This window comes from Chanodichthys erythropterus, chromosome 13 (genome assembly GCF_024489055.1).
Source record: "Chanodichthys erythropterus isolate Z2021 chromosome 13, ASM2448905v1, whole genome shotgun sequence".
Lineage (NCBI taxonomy): Eukaryota > Metazoa > Chordata > Actinopteri > Cypriniformes > Xenocyprididae > Chanodichthys > Chanodichthys erythropterus.
In genome coordinates this window covers 36,218,595-36,236,274 of record NC_090233.1, presented here as the reverse complement: position 1 = coordinate 36,236,274, position 17,680 = coordinate 36,218,595, and the positions used below count along the sequence as shown (strand labels likewise).

At 41.8% G+C, this 17,680-nt stretch overlaps 1 protein-coding gene across 1 annotated transcript; it reads left to right on the top strand.

Annotated features, from left to right (window-relative positions):
• Positions 1–2,382: 2,382 nt before the first annotated feature.
• On the top strand, positions 2,383–17,680 carry LOC137034985 (butyrophilin-like protein 2). The gene is made up of 17 exons (XM_067408229.1): positions 2,383–2,450; positions 2,885–3,223; positions 3,353–3,390; positions 4,187–4,214; positions 11,618–11,667; positions 11,939–11,966; positions 12,241–12,293; positions 12,730–12,845; positions 12,953–13,452; positions 14,061–14,125; positions 14,365–14,404; positions 14,718–14,770; positions 15,048–15,075; positions 15,191–15,517; positions 15,728–15,807; positions 17,266–17,326; positions 17,456–17,680. The coding sequence occupies exons 1-17, from the start codon at positions 2,432–2,434 to the stop codon at positions 17,629–17,631; spliced, it is 2,001 nt and encodes a 666-aa protein (XP_067264330.1). The 5' UTR covers positions 2,383–2,431; the 3' UTR covers positions 17,632–17,680.

Sequence of the window (17,680 nt, the reverse complement as noted above, 5' to 3'; positions counted from 1 at the left end):
ATAAACCAGGCTTAGTCGGGAGGCCAGTTCTCCTCTGGTGAACAGTGCTTTGTTACGATTCAGGTTGCTATCATAAGTCCGATAGGATCGCAACATTCAAAGTATTTATTTCAGTTCCATCCAGTTGAGGATCATATTCATCACTGCGGTATGGACGGTTTGTTGAGGAGCTGTGCCACTGGTTGTCATGTCGATGAGGCCTTCACCCCAGCCAGCACAGCTGTGGGGCCAAGATGGGTGTCACCTGGGCTGTCTAACTAGGGCCCAGTCGATTTTGTCCACAGTTTCCATGTAGGCCCCACATGGGTTAGCCCAGATGAAATGAACACAGCTCATTGTGCACACTACAGGCTGTTAAATGTAACACAGAAACATGCTGGAGTTAATGAGATAAGGGGATAATGAGCAGAATCACAGAAGGACAGAGGAACAACAAGAACTACAACTTCACAGCCTTCAATGAAATCAACTGAAGATAAAAGACATTAAATCTCTGAAGATCTGATCAAACATCTCTACAAACAGCATTACCAGCTTCACTTATTACTAACCAGATTGACTTGATTTCTGACATACATCTACAAAAGTTGTTTTTGAGAATTACCAGAGGTTTAGATGTTGATTTGTTGAAAATAAGTTTGGTTTGATGACACCATGATCGAGGTCAGTGCTTACAGTTAGGCAGTTTGACGCAGTTTTTTAGTGTTGTCTTTTTTTTGGCTGCTCTAGCTGTTTGTTATGGCAAGAAAAACAAGAAACAATGTTGTCAGCTTCTAAGAATGTAATCATCATTTAGTGGCAGATTAACTCTGAGTATCACAAAACAAGCTACTAAAGTCAAAAAAAAAAAGATTTTTGTTTATTGTCACCATTGTTGAGGTTCATACACTGATTCTTGATGTCTGTGTGAGTCTAAAAGACACTGCTCAAAACTCTGTCTATATAATGAACTTAAAAAAAAACTAAAAAAAAAAAAAGATGATTGAATAACCAGCACACAACCCAATTAATCTGATCAGACTTTCTCTTACATTTTTTGCTATAACAAACATGTCATAAAAACACAGTTAAAGCAGCCAGAGAAAATCTAATGTGAAATGTCAAGAATCAAGAGCCTATCAAAAGCAAAAGAACTCCACATAGTGACCGTCTCTGAACATTCTGGGAACATTACTAGACAACATCCTTAACACCAGTGGATGTTCTGAGCATGTTCTGGGAACGTAAAATTTCTAGCAGGGTAACCTGTCACCTAGTAACGTTCCCAGAGCGTTCAGAGACGGTCACGATGTGGAGTTCTTTTAAGGTTTGGGGAACGTTATTTGTTGGACCTTCAGGGAACATTCAGGATGTTCTGGGAATGTTTAGGGGATTATTACTATAGGACGTTCAGTTAACTTCCCAAATGTCCTCTTTGTAACATTCTTATGTGGCCATAAAATAACCAAAATAGAACGTCCCCCTAAAGTTATTTAAGGAACCTTGAACTGCAGCACTTTCATTACCAAAAGAGGACATTTTATGAACGTCTCTAATGTTCTGTAAAGGTTCGTAACTTTCGACACCTTTAGAGAACTATTAGGGAACGTTGTGCAAATTCATGAGAATGTTGCCTTCTACGTGGGAGCAACACAAAAATTGATCAGAAGTGATCACGTCATAATTTGAATTTACAGTTGTTTTCTCTTTTTTTTTTCTTTTGGTCTGAAAGAGCCATAATATATGTACTGTTAAATCATGTATAAATAATAATAAAAAATAATTTAATCAGGGACTCACTCAAATTGTAATTCTCTGGCATGCGTCTGTACTAATTTCAGATGTACATGAACAATGGAACTATTGTAGTGATTGATTGTGGATTATTTCTCTTTCAGTTGGATAATTATTTCTTACATCTTAGCCAAACATAACAGTGGGTGTTTGCTTTTTTGTACAGTCATTTATCTCTACAACTTACTGACTGGAGGAATCTACTCAACGTTGTTCCACATCTTTGCTATATGAGATGGTCCTTCACACACTGAAACAGTGGGAATATCACAAATCGAAATAGTACACACTAATATCTGATAATGTTTCTGAAATGACCTTTTGACATTTTTTATTATTGCTCAGCTAGATACATGTTTCATGAAAACATTTTAGGTTCTTTGATTATAGTACTTTAAAACACAAGCCTCTCTATTTACTCTATTATCCTAACGTCCTCAGCTCATATGTTTACATATTTAAGTGCTCTATAGCTATGTGAGAAAAGGGAAAGGTAAAGTAGGTGAAATTCCGATCACAATCATCCATAAATGAAAGGAAAACCAACTTGTCTTGGCTTGCAACTATTTTCAGTGTAGTTAAACCAGTATGTGGTGTGAGACTAGAATCATTCTCCTCTCTCACTGGATGTGTTTTCTTCCTGTTTTAGAACAGAAACATGGCAGCTAGAGGTGGCAGTAAGTTATCTTTAAATAATTCTCAACTACTCTCAGTATTTGGTTTAACTGTTAATCAAAACATAAAGTGGGGTGTGTATGGGGTGCTAGGGAGTGGGGCTTTACCACAATCGTGGATTGTGATTGTTTTAAAAACTTTCAACTTTTTATGTTGTTATTGCAATGCATAATTTAGGTCATTCATACAGTTCAGTATCTTTTGAGATTATATATGCATGTTTTTATACACTTTAGCCTTTATTGTGTAAGACTGTAAAGAGGAAAGAGGGCATTCAGTGATTATATTATCACTTTATGTGTTACATGAATTTGATATTTTGAAATGTTTGTTACTTAAGTGATATCATTGGGCACATCTTTTATAGATGAAGAAACCAACTATTCAAAAACAAAAGTAGTCATACCTTAAAAATGTCTCTTTTTTCCCCTCACAGATGACTTTCAGCTTGTTATCCCTGAACGAGGTGAAAGAGTTAAGATTAATTCAAGATCTACTCTCACTGTGTCATGTCACTTGTCACCTGCAATCAGTGCTGTTGACATGGAGGTTACTTGGTATGGTGGGACATCTTGTGTTTGCACATATAAAAACAGAGAGATGACACAGGGTGTTGACTATGAAGGCAGAGCCAGTCTGTTCATTCATGACCTGATGAAAGGGAATGTGTCTTTGAGAGTGACAGACTTCAGAGAGTCTGATCTGGGAGTTTACATGTGCCAGGTCACCAGTCAAAATACAACACAGCAGATAACAGTAAATGTAGCAGAAGAAGGTAAGCACTTCATATCTCCACTCAGGATCAAGAATACTAGTCTGCAATTCCAATAATACCAATAGTAAGTAGAGTTTAATGAATAGAAGTACCTGTCCAATTAACACTTTTGTTTGTTTACATATGCAGTCTCTGCCATTTTCAAGGACCAGTGCTTCTTTACAGTGGTAAGACAGCACCTTTTTGGTGAAAAACATATATCACAATATACAAGACAGACCAAAGCTATATGATAAACAGCAATACCAAAAAATAAATAAATAAATAAATAAATAAAAAAATAGCATTTTCCAGAACATGTAAAACTTTTTGGCCTATCCATTGTGTTACCTGCCTCAATAGTTATAACATTGGATTGCATGTTCATTGCATTTTATACAAAATTTAGATAAATTATTAAAACAACAAAAAGCTAGATCAGTAGAGCCACTGGAAATAAGGAAATAAGGCTCAAACAAACTACTCCAATATTTGCTAAAAGAGACACACACTTGTGTAGAAGTACACTATTAGTAAACAAGACTCAGGTGGAGACAGTACATTTGCAAGTAGCCACAACAGGATACTAACAGTTCAAAATAAGAAAAAATGTGCATATATCAAATAATTTTTAGGAACTGGGAATATAAAAAGCTTACTGAAATGATGTGGGTGAAAGTAGGCATCAGGAACCAAGACTAAACTGGCAAAACCGATCCTCTGTTTGGTGTCTGTTTGTAGTGTTTGGGACTCAGAAGCCACGGATGAAAAATAATAGCTTAATTATCTAATATAACACAAAATAAGGCATATATAAAATATATACATACATACATGTCTATGTAGCAAAGAATTTAGTAAGCTTTAGCCATTTGTGTTGTGACTCTTTCATTGTAAGGAATCACTGTAAATTAATCCTTGTTGTATTATGATATTATATTTGTCCAGACAAGCTGAAATTCTAAAAAACTTTTTCTCAATTAGGATTACAAGGTGGGGGAAACAAGCAATGGTAAGTTTTTAAAATCACTAACTAACTGTCATCAGTAATGCAGGGTGTTTCAGAAAGTGTATAATTGCAACTCAAATATTTATTAACAAACAAAACAAGAGGAGATTCAGGCAAAAAGAGATGTACAGTAGGCAAAAAAAAGCTTCGAAACCTTTTCAATTCCGAGCGTGTATCAAAGTCACATGATTTTAGTAAATGAGGCTGGTTTCAATGGTTTGCTGCGAGGGGCAAATATCTGGTTCCCTTTCAGTCGGTCACATTCGACGTACGTCAGTAGTGACCGACGAATTGGGATATCGCTTAGAGAGCCCTATCATCTTCGTGTAAACTAAAACAAGCCAATGGAATTGGCGTGCGATATTTGCATAATGCGCACCGCCCCCGACAGGTGTATATAAATAGGAAGCAGATGCAATCGCACTCTGTCTTTCGCTTCGGAGCCATTCTCTGGTGTCCTGTTCAGAAGACTCCTTTCTTCGTTTTGTTTTGTTGTAAAACATTGCCTCAGAAGAGGATTTGCAGCGAGCTATCAGTGCTGGTGAAGAAGGCACTTTCAGCGAGGTCGCGAGTGTCCGAGGAGCTGAGCTATAAGCTCTAAAACTCCTGTTTTCACAGCAACACAAAGAGTGTGTGTGTGTAGCGATTTGGGCCGGTTCCTCGGTGTGTCAGGGAGTGGTGTACCTGACACATCGCGTCGCTCCCTGGGTGCTTCAGCACGAGTGAGTTGACTTCCCCTTCTAAAAGAGCTTTACAGACGAACCCTGACAGTATGTCATTTCGTCTGTGCGTTACTGGGTGCGGTCGTTCCCTGGTCCCTGCTGATGGGCACAATCGCTGCATCTCGTGTTTGGGCGTTCAGCACGCTGAAGCAGCTTTTGTGGATGGTTCATGTTCCCATTGCGGGAACATGACCATCGCAGTGCTGAGGTCGAGGCTCTCCTTCCTGAAGTCTCAGGAAGCGGGGGTCCCCTCTCCTATGCCGCGTACGACCGTTTTTTCCGGCCCCGGGAACCGGAATGACGGTACGGCGCTGTATAGGAAGGGCGACCTGAGGATAATGGTCAGGGCTTCCACGCCGAGCGGAAACGCTCCTCGGGCCCCTGCCGCCTCAGCAGCACCGCAACCCATCTTGCCGCCGTTGGTTTCCGCTGGGCCATCTTCGGACTGTCCAGCCGTTACCTTTGGTGCGCTGGCAGCGGATCAGATGTCGATCACAGCATCGGAAGGTGAGCCAGAGTCCTCGGGGGAAGACCCGGACGCGCTGCCGCCCTACGGGACGGTAGCGTGGCCCGAGTCGGATCCTGAGTTGACGGTAGCGTCCCGCCCCAATGCCTTTCTTCCCGGAACTGCATGACGAGGTGACCAGGTCTTGGCAAACACGTATAGTGTTTGTTCGAGGCCTGGCCCCGCGTCCGCCTTCACCTCCCTGGACGGCGGGGCAGCCAGGGGGTACGCGAGGATCCCGCCAGTCGAGCGGTCTGTTGCGATGCAGCTGTGTCCAACGGCCACTGGCTGGCGTGGTGAGCCACGTCTCCCGTCCCGGGCCTGTAAATTCTCAGCCGGTCTGACTGAGAAAGCTTACAGTTCCTGTGGGCAGGCTGCCTCTGCCCTGCATTCCATGGCGCTTTTGCAGGTCTACCAGGCAAAAGCACTGTCAGAAATGCCCCAGAAAGGTCCTGACCAACAGCTGCTGGGGAAGCTGCGCGCTGCCACCGACCTCGCCCTCCGGGTGACGAAGGTGACAGCATGCGCTGTTGGTCATGCGATGTCTACCTTGGTAGTCCAGCAACGCCATCTCTGGCTGACCTTGGCGGACATGCGGGATGCCGATAAGCAAAGGTTCCTAAATTCCCCCGTGTCCCCAGTCGGCCTATTCGGCGACGCGGTGGAGAGCTTCGCCCAACAGTTCTCCGCTGCACAGAAGCAGGCTGAGGCCATCAGTCATGTCATGACTGCCTCCACCCAGCCGCCTGTGGCCCAACCTCAGCCTGCTCGTCGCCGAGGGCGCCCGCCTGCATCGTCCTCCACCCCTGCTAAGATGGCAAAGCAGCAGCCTACACCAGCCAGACAGCAGGGTGCCGGTCGCGGGCGTGGTGCCCAGCCCGTCTCCGCTAAGCCCGGTGGTAAACGCAAGAGCAAAACACGGCACTGAGACGGGCAACCTGGAGGGGAAGGTTCCTGCTCTTCGGGAGAGAATACCATCGTCTCTCCCACCCCCAGAGGAGGGCCGGGGGGAATTTGTGATGTCTGTTTGTCAACCGCCGCTGGCTCCCCGGAGTCCAGCGGTACCCACTTTTTCACAAAAAGAGCAGTTTCCTCAAACTCCAGGTCACAACAAGGTGTGTCTGCCAGTGTGCCAGGTGTCTGCCACTCGTGTCTCAGGTGTGCTCAACCGTGTAGCTGACGAGCTGTCACGGCAGCCTCCACTTGCGGGCGAGTGGCGGCTCCACCCCCAGGCGGTCCAGCTGATTTGGCAGCATTTCGGCGAGGCCCAGGTAGTCCTGTTTGCCTCCCCGGAAACTGCCCACTGCCAGTGGTTTTATTCCCTGACCGGCGCCACGCTCGGCACGGATGCCCTGGCACACAGCTGGCCCCCGGGTCTGCGCAAATATGCGTTTCCCCCAGTGAGCCTTCTCGCACAACTCATGTGCAAGGTCAGGGAGGACGGGGAGCAGGTTCTGTTAGTGGCTCCATACTGGCCCACTCGGACCTGGTTCTCAGACCTCATTCTCCTCGCGACAGCACCTCCCTGGCCGATTCCTCTGAGGAAGGACCTCCTGACTCAGAGACAGGGCACCCTGTGGCACCCGCGTCCCGATCTATGGAACTTCCACGTGTGGTCCCTGGACGGGATGCGGAGGTTCTGAGTGATCTCCCGCAAGCGGTCGTAGACACCATCACTTCCGCTAGAGCTCCTTCCACTAGGAGTCTCTATGCGTTGAAGTGGAACCTGTTCGTCGAATGGTGTGCCTCTCGCCGAGAGGACCCCCGATCATGTTCGGTCGGATCCGTGCTTTCCTTCCTGCAAGATGGGTTGGAGCGAAGGCTGTCTCCCTCCACCCTCAAGGTGTATGTTGCCGCTATTGCCGCACATCACCACGCAGTTGAGGGTAAGTCCCTGGGGAAACACGATCTGATCGTCAGATTCCTGAGGGGGGCCAGGAGACTGAATCCTCCTCGCCCTTCCTCCGTACCCTCTTGGGATCTGACCCTGGTTCTCACAGCTCTCCGGGGTCATCCCTTTGAGCCTTTGCGATCAGTTGACCTAAAATTAATGTCTCTCAAGACGGTTCTTCTGGTTGCATTGGCTTCCCTGAAGAGGGTAGGGGATCTGCATGCATTTTCGGTCGACGAAACATACCTAGAATTCGGGCCCGGTGATTCTCACGTCATCCTGAGACCCCGGCCTGGATACGTGCCCAAGGTTCCTACCACTCCCTTCAGAGATCAGGTAGTGAACCTGCAAGCGCTGCCCTCGGAGGAGGCAGACCCAGCCCTAGCTTTGCTCTGTCCCGTCCGCGCTCTGCGCGTTTACGTGGATAGAACGCGAAGCTTCAGGACCTCAGATCAGCTCTTCATCTGTTACGGAGGCCAGCAGAAGGGAAAGGCTGTCTCCAAGCAGAGGATGGCCCACTGGATAGTGGATGCCATCGCCTTGGCGTACGAATCCCAGGGCGTGCCTTGCCTGCTCAGGTTGAGAGCCCACTCAACCAGAGGGGTGGCCTCTTCCTGGGCGCTGGCTCATGGCGCCTCGCTGACAGATATCTGTAGAGCTGCGGGCTGGGCGACACCAAACACGTTCGCTAGGTTTTATAGCCTACGTGTAGAGCCGGTATCCTCACGTGTACTCGCATCCACTAGTCGGTAGACGGGTTGTACCCACTCTATTCCATTCCCGCCACTGGCCGGATACGTGCATACTTCACTCCAGTCGTGTTCCCCGCTTGGCGAACCCTGTTGAGTTCCTCCGCCTCCCCCTTCGGCTCAGACATTGCGGAGTGTCTGATGCCAGGCCTACATCCGTCGCTGACGCTGTCTGTTGGCTGGGGCCCATATGTCGTGACCCCTCTACGTGAGCGGTCCCATATGTGTAATTTCCACGGTTTAAAACTCCCTACGGGTCGAGTCCATGTCTTTCCCTTAGCAGAGCCAGCTCTGCTGTCACCTGTCAGATGAGTCTCCCCCTACCAGGTGGAGCCATCCCAGGGACTCCATATACGTACTGCCCCCCGGGCCAGTCCATGTGTGTATTTCCCACGTAAACTCCTCCCCCATTGGGTAGGTAGTGGTCTCCACAGCGTCCCTTACGGGTTCGCTTCCCCAGTGTGTCTAGTTTACTTAGTGGGTATTGGTTAGACAGCAGTAGACTCTCTCGGTCTAAGCTCGCCCCCTTCACCGCCAGCCGGTGCTATGGGCGGCTGAGCTTGCGCTGGGCACTGGAAGGGGTTTCATAACTGTGGCGCTTTAGTTGGGATCCCAATTCGTCGGTCACTACTGACGTACGTCAAACGTGACCGACTGAAAGGGAACGTCTCGGTTACGTATGTAACCCTCGTTCCCTGAAGGAGGGAACGGAGACGTACGTCCCGTCGCCACAGTTTCTGTACCCTCGCTGTAGTGCGGACACCAGTTGTCTCCTCAGCGAAAAACAGAGTGCGATTGCATCTGCTTCCTATTTATATACACCTGTCGGGGGCGGTCCGCATTATGCAAATATCGCACGCCAATTCCATTGGCTTGTTTTAGTTTACACGAAGATGATAGGGCTCTCTAAGCGATATCCCAATTCGTCGGTCACTACTGACGTACGTCTCCGTTCCCTCCTTCAGGGAACGAGGGGTTACATACGTAACCGAGACGTTACCCAGATAAACCAGTGCACCCATTAATTAGACATTAGACATAAATTAGACATTTAATGATATTTAATGATATCTTCAGAATGATAAAGTGCCGGCTGTAGAACCCAGATTCTCTCTCAGATGGAGGAACATGTTCTATTGCCTCCTTCCCCAAAAGAGTTACCACTTCATGTTCCATTATCAAAGCCTTCCCACACTGCCAGATGATCTACTCCTGCAGGAAACAACTGAGCTGGCTCCTGTAGTAACCTCCTCAGAGGATGTGAGCCTCCCAGTGCTGCAACATCCCTGGGCGGACACTGAGACCTGAACTCGCTGGAAACCACTGTGCTCCGAAGCACCAAGGGTGGCAGGGTTGGCAGAATGGTCCCCTGAAGGCACAGAGAAGAAACAGTCACTGTATAATGAGATATGAGCCATTTCTCCCCGGAGGGGCCTGCCCTCAGAGGCCTGAGTACCTTGGCATCAGGCCCTCTTAAATTGCAAAACCCTCAGATCCAACTGGCAGAAATGGTTGTGTCCAAGCTGCCAAAGAGTCATTAGCCTCTCAAGACTGACCTCTAGGTTGCAGGACTGAAGCCTTCCTCAAGAGGATGATGGTCCTTTGATCCGTCTGCCCTTGGGAGGTCTTCTGGCTGCAAGTGCCGACTCGACCTCCAGTCTCTATGAGGGAGGCTTAAGACTTCTCATCTAGACTTCTCAAAGCCAGGCGAATATTTCACAGTTTAATTCCTCAAAATTAAATGCAGCCAAAGAACAACAGACAAGTGTCTTCACAAAGTTGCTAGGTTCTAAATGACCTGGTGGGTAATTAGTGACTTGTGGACTGAAGAGCCGGGTTGAAATGTTTATCTACCTTGCTTTCGGGACGAATGTCCTGCTTCTTGGTCGGCCAATCAATGTTTAACTTGGCCACGTCACAAGTTACAACCTTCACCTGCTCCTCATAAGCAGGAGAGTGAGGTGGCAAGTCCTCAAACTCTCCTACCTCGATGCTGAGCACATCCACCTCCTCGGAGCTGGAAAGCTACAGCACCAGGCTCTAACTCCGGGGGGTAGAGCCAGAAAGAGAGCGAGCTCATTAGAACTAGCAGGTGAGGGTGGAGAAAAGGCTGGGCCCATCTCAATCCCTCCACTAGACCCATATGCGATCCATCAGCTGAGCCTAAACCACGAGGAACACAAGCCTGGACACCATCCTCGAAGAGTGCCCGACCGGAGCGGAGTGTTCGCAGTTTCGATCTAGATAAAAGGCTGAATATACTACATTAATATAGACATCACCAGGGGCGTAGTTTGTGGGGGGGATAGGGGGGAGGTAACCCCCCCAATATTCAAATGCTTCAGTTACAACCCCCCCAATATTTCAACATAAAAATCACCATAGATCAGATGAAAAATATGTAGAATTAATTTATTTTGAAGCAATAATTTCGTTTCTATTCAAATATGAGTTTGTCATAATAAATTAGAGAAAAAAAATACTCCCCCTCCATTGAACCGATTGGTAAAGTCCAACCAATGCGTGTCGCACTTTCACCAAAACAACGCGAGTGGCGCTCTACTGTTTGAATGAGAGAGTACGGGTAACGTTAGCTCAAAAAATGAAGAGAACCGCTTCCCAGCCAACTATATTAAACTGCTGGTCAAAGAGAGACGTTAAAAAGAATAAAGCATGTACTGAGAAGGAGGTATGAGAATATTGTAATAGCTAAGTACACTCCACATATATTTTAGCTACCTAATCCATTGCAATTCAGCCATAGCTAATAACTGCAACCAGTTACCAAAACAGCCGTCTGTTTTGTTAGTTCATGGTTTAATAGTGTCTGTATTTATCAATGACAAAAGTATTCACATCGGTGTTTGTTTTCTTCCTAAATTAATCTGACTTTTGAACGAATTGGCTGAATGAACGATTTAAGTGACTGACTCAATCAAAAAAAAAAAAAAGAATCGCTGCCAACTACTGGCGGTTTCAATATTTAACATAATTTCCTTCTTTTTAGAATTACAGTTATGTTAGAATTTGATGAATGATTATACATAAATTTAATAAAGTTATTATAGATAGATAGATAGGAAATAAATTATCAAATAAACGTTACAGATTATTATTTTTTATTATTTATTAAAAAAACCAAAACAAAACAAAAACAGACAGCATACCAACGTTAAATTCCCCCCCCCCCCCCCCCCCCACCCTGAGATGCAGCCAAGAACAACCGAACAATTAAACATGGTCTGGATGATAGGCTGAATATATTATTAGAATAGTTTGCAATATACAAATAAAGAATCATAAAATAATATATTGCAAACATACACAATTAGTTGCATGTGGTCAGACGAACGAGAAAAAAAAGGGAATCAGCCATCTATAGTAGAAATAGAAAATACACTTCAAAATAAAAGTCCTGTTAACACAAGTGTATTTTTAATCAAATAAATGCAGTTGGTGAGTAATATACTTCTGTGTCTAGATCTTATTTGACAAGATGGTATTACTTTTTTTATTATCTTATTTAATTTATTTTGTAGAGTTATCAAACCAATCTGCATATCACGGTGATTCAGACCATCAGCTTGAGGTTTGTGTGCACATTAATATATTAACTAACACACACAGTTTTAAATATCTTTATTTTACATCATAAATAGATTGAAACTCAGCTTTCATCAGCTTGATGCATATTGCTCTCTATTCTTGAATGTTAGATTACTTTGTCAAACAAATTATTGTGTCACAATTTTACTGTATTAGAACATTTCCCAGCTTTTTCTTAAAAATAGTCTTTCACAACAATTGACTTTAGTTTAATTTTTGGCTCAACATCCATATTTTTATTTAATCTCAATTAGGATTACAAGATGGGAAACACAAGATACAGTAAGTTGTAGAATTGAATTACTATTGAGAAATATTTTACTTAGTGAACACCAAAACACTTTCCCCCTTATTTAATACATCTACAACAAACATTTCACTGCTGTTTTACATTTTCCAAAAAAATTTTCAGCACAGAGAAAACATGTTACCCTTTCTCTTTTTTTCTGGAGGCTAATGCCCCTCATATAACCATTATTTGACAGTTTGAGAAACATCTGTCATAATCTATGTTATGTGTTGTGAAAAGACTCATGTATTTTGTTCACCATTAAAGAGTTATCGATCCGCTATGCATATTGCAGTGCTTCAGGGAAGGATCAACATAAGGTATGTGCACACATACTTTCTCAATATTTGTGGTAGTGTCCACGTACACTCACTGCAAATAGAAAAACTATTTTCACTAAAAACGGCCAACAATTATTTAGACACTGTTTCACCTATAGTACAAATAGCATGTTACTTCGGGTTAGTTCAAAATTCTGTTATTAATTACTCACCCTCATGTTGTTCCACACCTGTAAGACTTTTGATCATCTTCAGAACACAAATGAAGATCTTTTTGATGAATGCTGACAGATTTCCTTCAATATACTGCCTTTGCAACTGAAACTTTGACGCTTCAAAAAGTTCATAAATACATAGCTAAAAGTTAACAAGCAGAATAATACAGTCACGATAGTCACACTTTTAGCTATGTATTTTAACTAGTATTTCGAAGAACAAAAACATGAACTTTAACTACTGGCTTTACATCATCAAGTCAGCTGTCACTACTTTGCTGCGAGGCCCTGGGGAGGCACGAGGCCACGTGCGGTCACACACTTGGCACAGCCCTTGCGACAGTACTGGTTACAAGCGAGAAACCGACAACGGTAAGTTCTAGAAATCACTGACTTTTTGTAATAATTATTAGTATTTGTATTGCAATTTTATTACTATATGTTGAAAAGCAATAATGTAACAGTTTAATACTTCACTGGAAGTTTGAAAATAGAAACTTTGGATCTTGCCTTTGAAGAGGGTCTATTTGTTTATTTTTCTCTTCATTATAGAATTATCATCCCAGGACATCACATCTCATTCCACCACAGAACATTATATTTTGAGTGTGTAAATAAAAGTGTGAGTCCATCTTTCTTTCTTTTCCTCACAGATAACTTTCAGCTTGTTGCTCCCAGTACAGCAGAAGAACCAGAGGTTTCTTTTGGGTCTGATTTCATTATTCCATGTCACTTGTCTCCTGGAATCAGTGCTCTTGATATGGAGATCAGGTGGTCTAAGGGTACAGCCAGTGTTTGCCTGTTTAAGGACAGGCAGCTGACAGAAGGAGTTTGGTTCAAGGGCAGAGTGTGTCTGTTCATGACGCACAAGCTCAAAAAAGGAAATGTGTCCTTACATCTGAAAAACTTCATGTTATCAGATGTTGGAAATTACCATTGTCAGGTTATCAGTAAAGACAGAAGCGAGGAGTTAAATGTAAGAGGTGAGCAGTCATCTACCGATCAATGTGCTCATTAATAATGTCCTGTCAGAATGAATCTGAACTGAAACAGAAATCTAGAAGTATGTTAGATTGTACATACAATCAGTATGTGATCAGTAAACTGTTAGACTGGAGGGAACCGAATCTAATATGCTGTAGTGTATATGGTCATTTTCAGTCTTATCTGATATACTTGAACAAAAATAAACCATTCATCAGAGGGAAAGTATAAGACACAGAGACTGATATGTTAGGGCAATAATTCCTTGAATATATGAATATTAAGAGATGTAGTGGTGGCACAGAAAAACACAACCAGTAATCATGTATGAATTGTGCAAGGTAAACAACTTTTTGCACAAAAAAAAACCCTCTTTGAAATTTGAGACTTGAAATTTCAATATTAGGACATTTTAGATGATTGTACAGTATAAACCTATTTAAATACATTATGAAAATGTAGCTGATAGCTATAGCATAATGTTTTCCAGAATGCTATAAGGAAACTGTATGGGACATGCAATCATATAGTGTTGTATTTGTGCCAGTTAGATGTCTGTTTTTTTCTGATATGATATAAACCTATTTACACATCATGTTTTTCTTAGTAAGGATAAATCCTGTGAGTCAGTCAGCAATTCAAGATGGAAATGTTCAGTTATTGCCACATGAGGTAAGAGAGCATAACCTCTCCCTATTATCCTTTACTTTCAAGAATATCAAACTAGACTTTTCAAATTAATATTGTGAAACAATTTAGAACATAAGACAAATAAAATAATAGTGCAAAGTCCCAAGATTAATAAAGTAGCAATCAAACTTGGGTATTATTATTATCATTATTAATATTCAGTTCTAAATACAGTTGTATATACATTGTAATACCATTGTAAACAACTGCATCTCATTTAGGATAAAATGACAAGGATGACAATGAAGCCATCAAACGTTAATCTTACATATATATATATATATATACATATATATATATATATATATATATATATATATATACACTTTAATTATTTGGAAACCCTCTTTGGAATATATATATGTATATATATATACTTTAATTATTTGGAAACCCTCTTATATTTATATATATATATATATATATATATATATATATATATATATATATATATATATATATATATATATATATATATATATATATATATATATATATATATATATATATATATATATATATATATATAGTTCATGTTGTTTTTCATTGTGTTTTTATCTATAATTCATTATAGAATTAACAAGGCACACTTCTCATCGCAGCGAATCGGATAAGAAACAACATGGGGTATGTGCGCACATTAATATTGTCCATAAACATATTCACATTATTGTTTTAAAGTCTTCATTCACTGATCAATAAATGAAGCATAAATAAATTAATGTATCAATATTCATCCCATTGTGTTCTCACACTGCACATTATACTGGCCTCATGTTGTGATTCTCGTAAAGAATCAAAAATGTTATCTTGTTATCTATTAGATGTTATCTTGAATTAAAATCTCCTTTATAATTATAAATTGTATGTTTATATGCTATATTTTAAATCTCATCTAAATTAGAATTACAGCATGGGAGTCTCAAGCAATGGTAAGTTTTCTTGAAGTCATTAACAGGAGTTAACATGAAATATATATAGTGGTTTGTTTGTGTAAGTATAAAGGTGAAAGTAGTGTGTAAGTCCATCTTTCTCTCTTTTCCTCAGATAATTTTCAACTTGTCATTCCACAAACAACTCAAGAAGCAACAATTTCTATGGGATCTGAATTCTTTGTTCCTTGTTCCTTGTCTCCTGAAATCTGTGCCACTGCCATGCAGATCAAATGGTTTAAGGATACAGACTGTGTTTGCGTATACAAGAAGAGTCACATGATTGAGGGGAGGGCTTACAAAGACAGAGTGAGTCTCGTCACTCATGAGCTGGAGAGAGGAAATGTGTCCTTACATCTAAGTAACTTCAGTGTCTCAGATGTTGGCGATTACTATTGTCAGGTCATCAGCAGAGGCAGAACAAAAGAGATTACAGTAGGAGGTGAGCATTCTGCGAGTCCATATACTGTACATCATCCTAGTGCCCAAATTAACAATCTTTTGTCAGAATAAAGTAAAATTAAGTCACATAATCTTCAGCAGGAACATAAGCAGTTTTGTTCTTATAGTAATACATGCCCAATCCTAGATAAGTATCAAAGAACACAAATCTCTTACAAACCTGTTCATACTTGAGTTATCGTGTTCTTAGTGAGGACAAAACCTGAAGTCCAACCTGTGAGCCTGTCACCAACTTCTCAAGACCGAAGTATTCAGCTAATGCTGTTTGAGGTAAGAAAAACGTCTCGGGTTACGAGTGTAACCCTTGTTCCCTGAGTAAGGGAATGAGACGCTGTGTCCAATGACGCAATGGGAACCCATTGCGTCATTGGACGTAGCGTCGATGTTCCCACGAAAGGGAACTACAGGTTCGTTCATTTGAAATTACCATCAAAAGTGGTCTGAGTGAAATTTATTTATGCTGTCTTGTATTAAAATATGTCAAGGATATCAAGGTTTAACCCACTGAGGTTTGGGGTGTTTTTGGGTCATTCCCTGATATTTGTGCTTATTTCAATTACTTATAACAGTTTCATGGCTAAAGTCTCTGTGATTACACTGTATTCAGCACAAACTCTGCCATAATAATTCTTGTCAGTTTAAGAAAGTTTCTCAAGTACATATTCTAAAAACAATAATAAAAAAAAAATACAAAATTAAATCATAAAAATTATTTTATTAAAAATTAAATGAAATTTATTCAATGTATTATTTTTGTTAATTCTATAATGTCTATCTTAGTCTCAACAAAGAAATGATTTACTATTTTTTAAATCCTGTCAAGCCAATTTTATTGTAATTCTGCTATATGTGGAGACATACGAAGGAACGAAGTGTTGTGCCTCACAGCACCACTGTGCAACATATATAAACATACACATACCTAATCTGGTGAAAGAAGTACATATATTTTACATAAATACTTTACATATACTTTAAACATATACTATGGTTTACACATGTAACAACACGGCATAAACAAAAAAGTGCAAAATTAAATATTTAGTGCAAGATGGTATTTATTTGGTGCAAGATGACATTAAGTGCATGAGGAGACAACAGGCAGACAACAGCAGTGAGGATGTTAAAGAGTCCAGTGCACATGTACTGACAGAGGAAGGGAACATACACACGGTATTGCACATGAACAGTACTTCCAAATGAACAGTCCTTAGAGAAAAATAGCAGCAAGAGGTTAAGTGTCCAGTGAGGTGTGTGTTGAAATGTTCCTAGTTCAGGAGGAGAGGTTTGGAGGATGAAGTGGAGAGATTGGAGTTGAGGGCTTCACAGCCTTGGGGAAGAAGCTGTTGAGCGGTCTGGCAGAGCGGGCTCGGATGCTCCGATACTGTCTTCCCAATGGCAGGAACTGGAAGAGACTGTGGGAGGGATGGGTGGGTCATTCACAATGCTGCTGGCTTTGCTGAAGCATTGTGCAAAGAAAATATCCAGGATGGAGGAAAGAGGGAAACACGCGATTATTACACCCTCTATGCACTTTTTGCTGTATGGTCTTGCTGTCTGCAGCGCTGCAGTTCCCAAAACAGACAGGGATGCAGCTGGTCAGCACACTCTCAAATGGGCCCTGTAGAATGTAGTGGTTTGAGTGGAATTAGGCTTGCTCTTTCAGAGAGCACAGGACGTGGAGTATATCTCTATATCTTCAGTCAGAGTATTTTCTTTACTTTACAGATAGACAAAATATGGACTGAAGAGGAGACAAACAAAATGGATGAATCTGCTCTAATGACAGGTGAGAGTAATCAGTGTGTAATTTCATTTCAAATCTGCATGAAAGGTCCGATCCAACAAACTGCATGTTCTAATATAGGAACACTATTAATAAAATACTATTAACATAACATGTTATTTCCATTTTCAGAGATGAAAGTGAACAATGTGCAGGAGCTTCAAAAAATGTTGATTAAGGCTTACACAGAAAAAGACAGACAACTGGAAAGAACTGAACAGGACTTGAGAGAGACCAGAATGGACTTGGACAGAGTCTTAAGACTCAGTCCTCATGCTCAGTTTCTGAACAACCCAAGTCATTTTTAATAGCCAAGAAATGTACCTAATGTTTATTATTATTACAATTGCTTTTTGT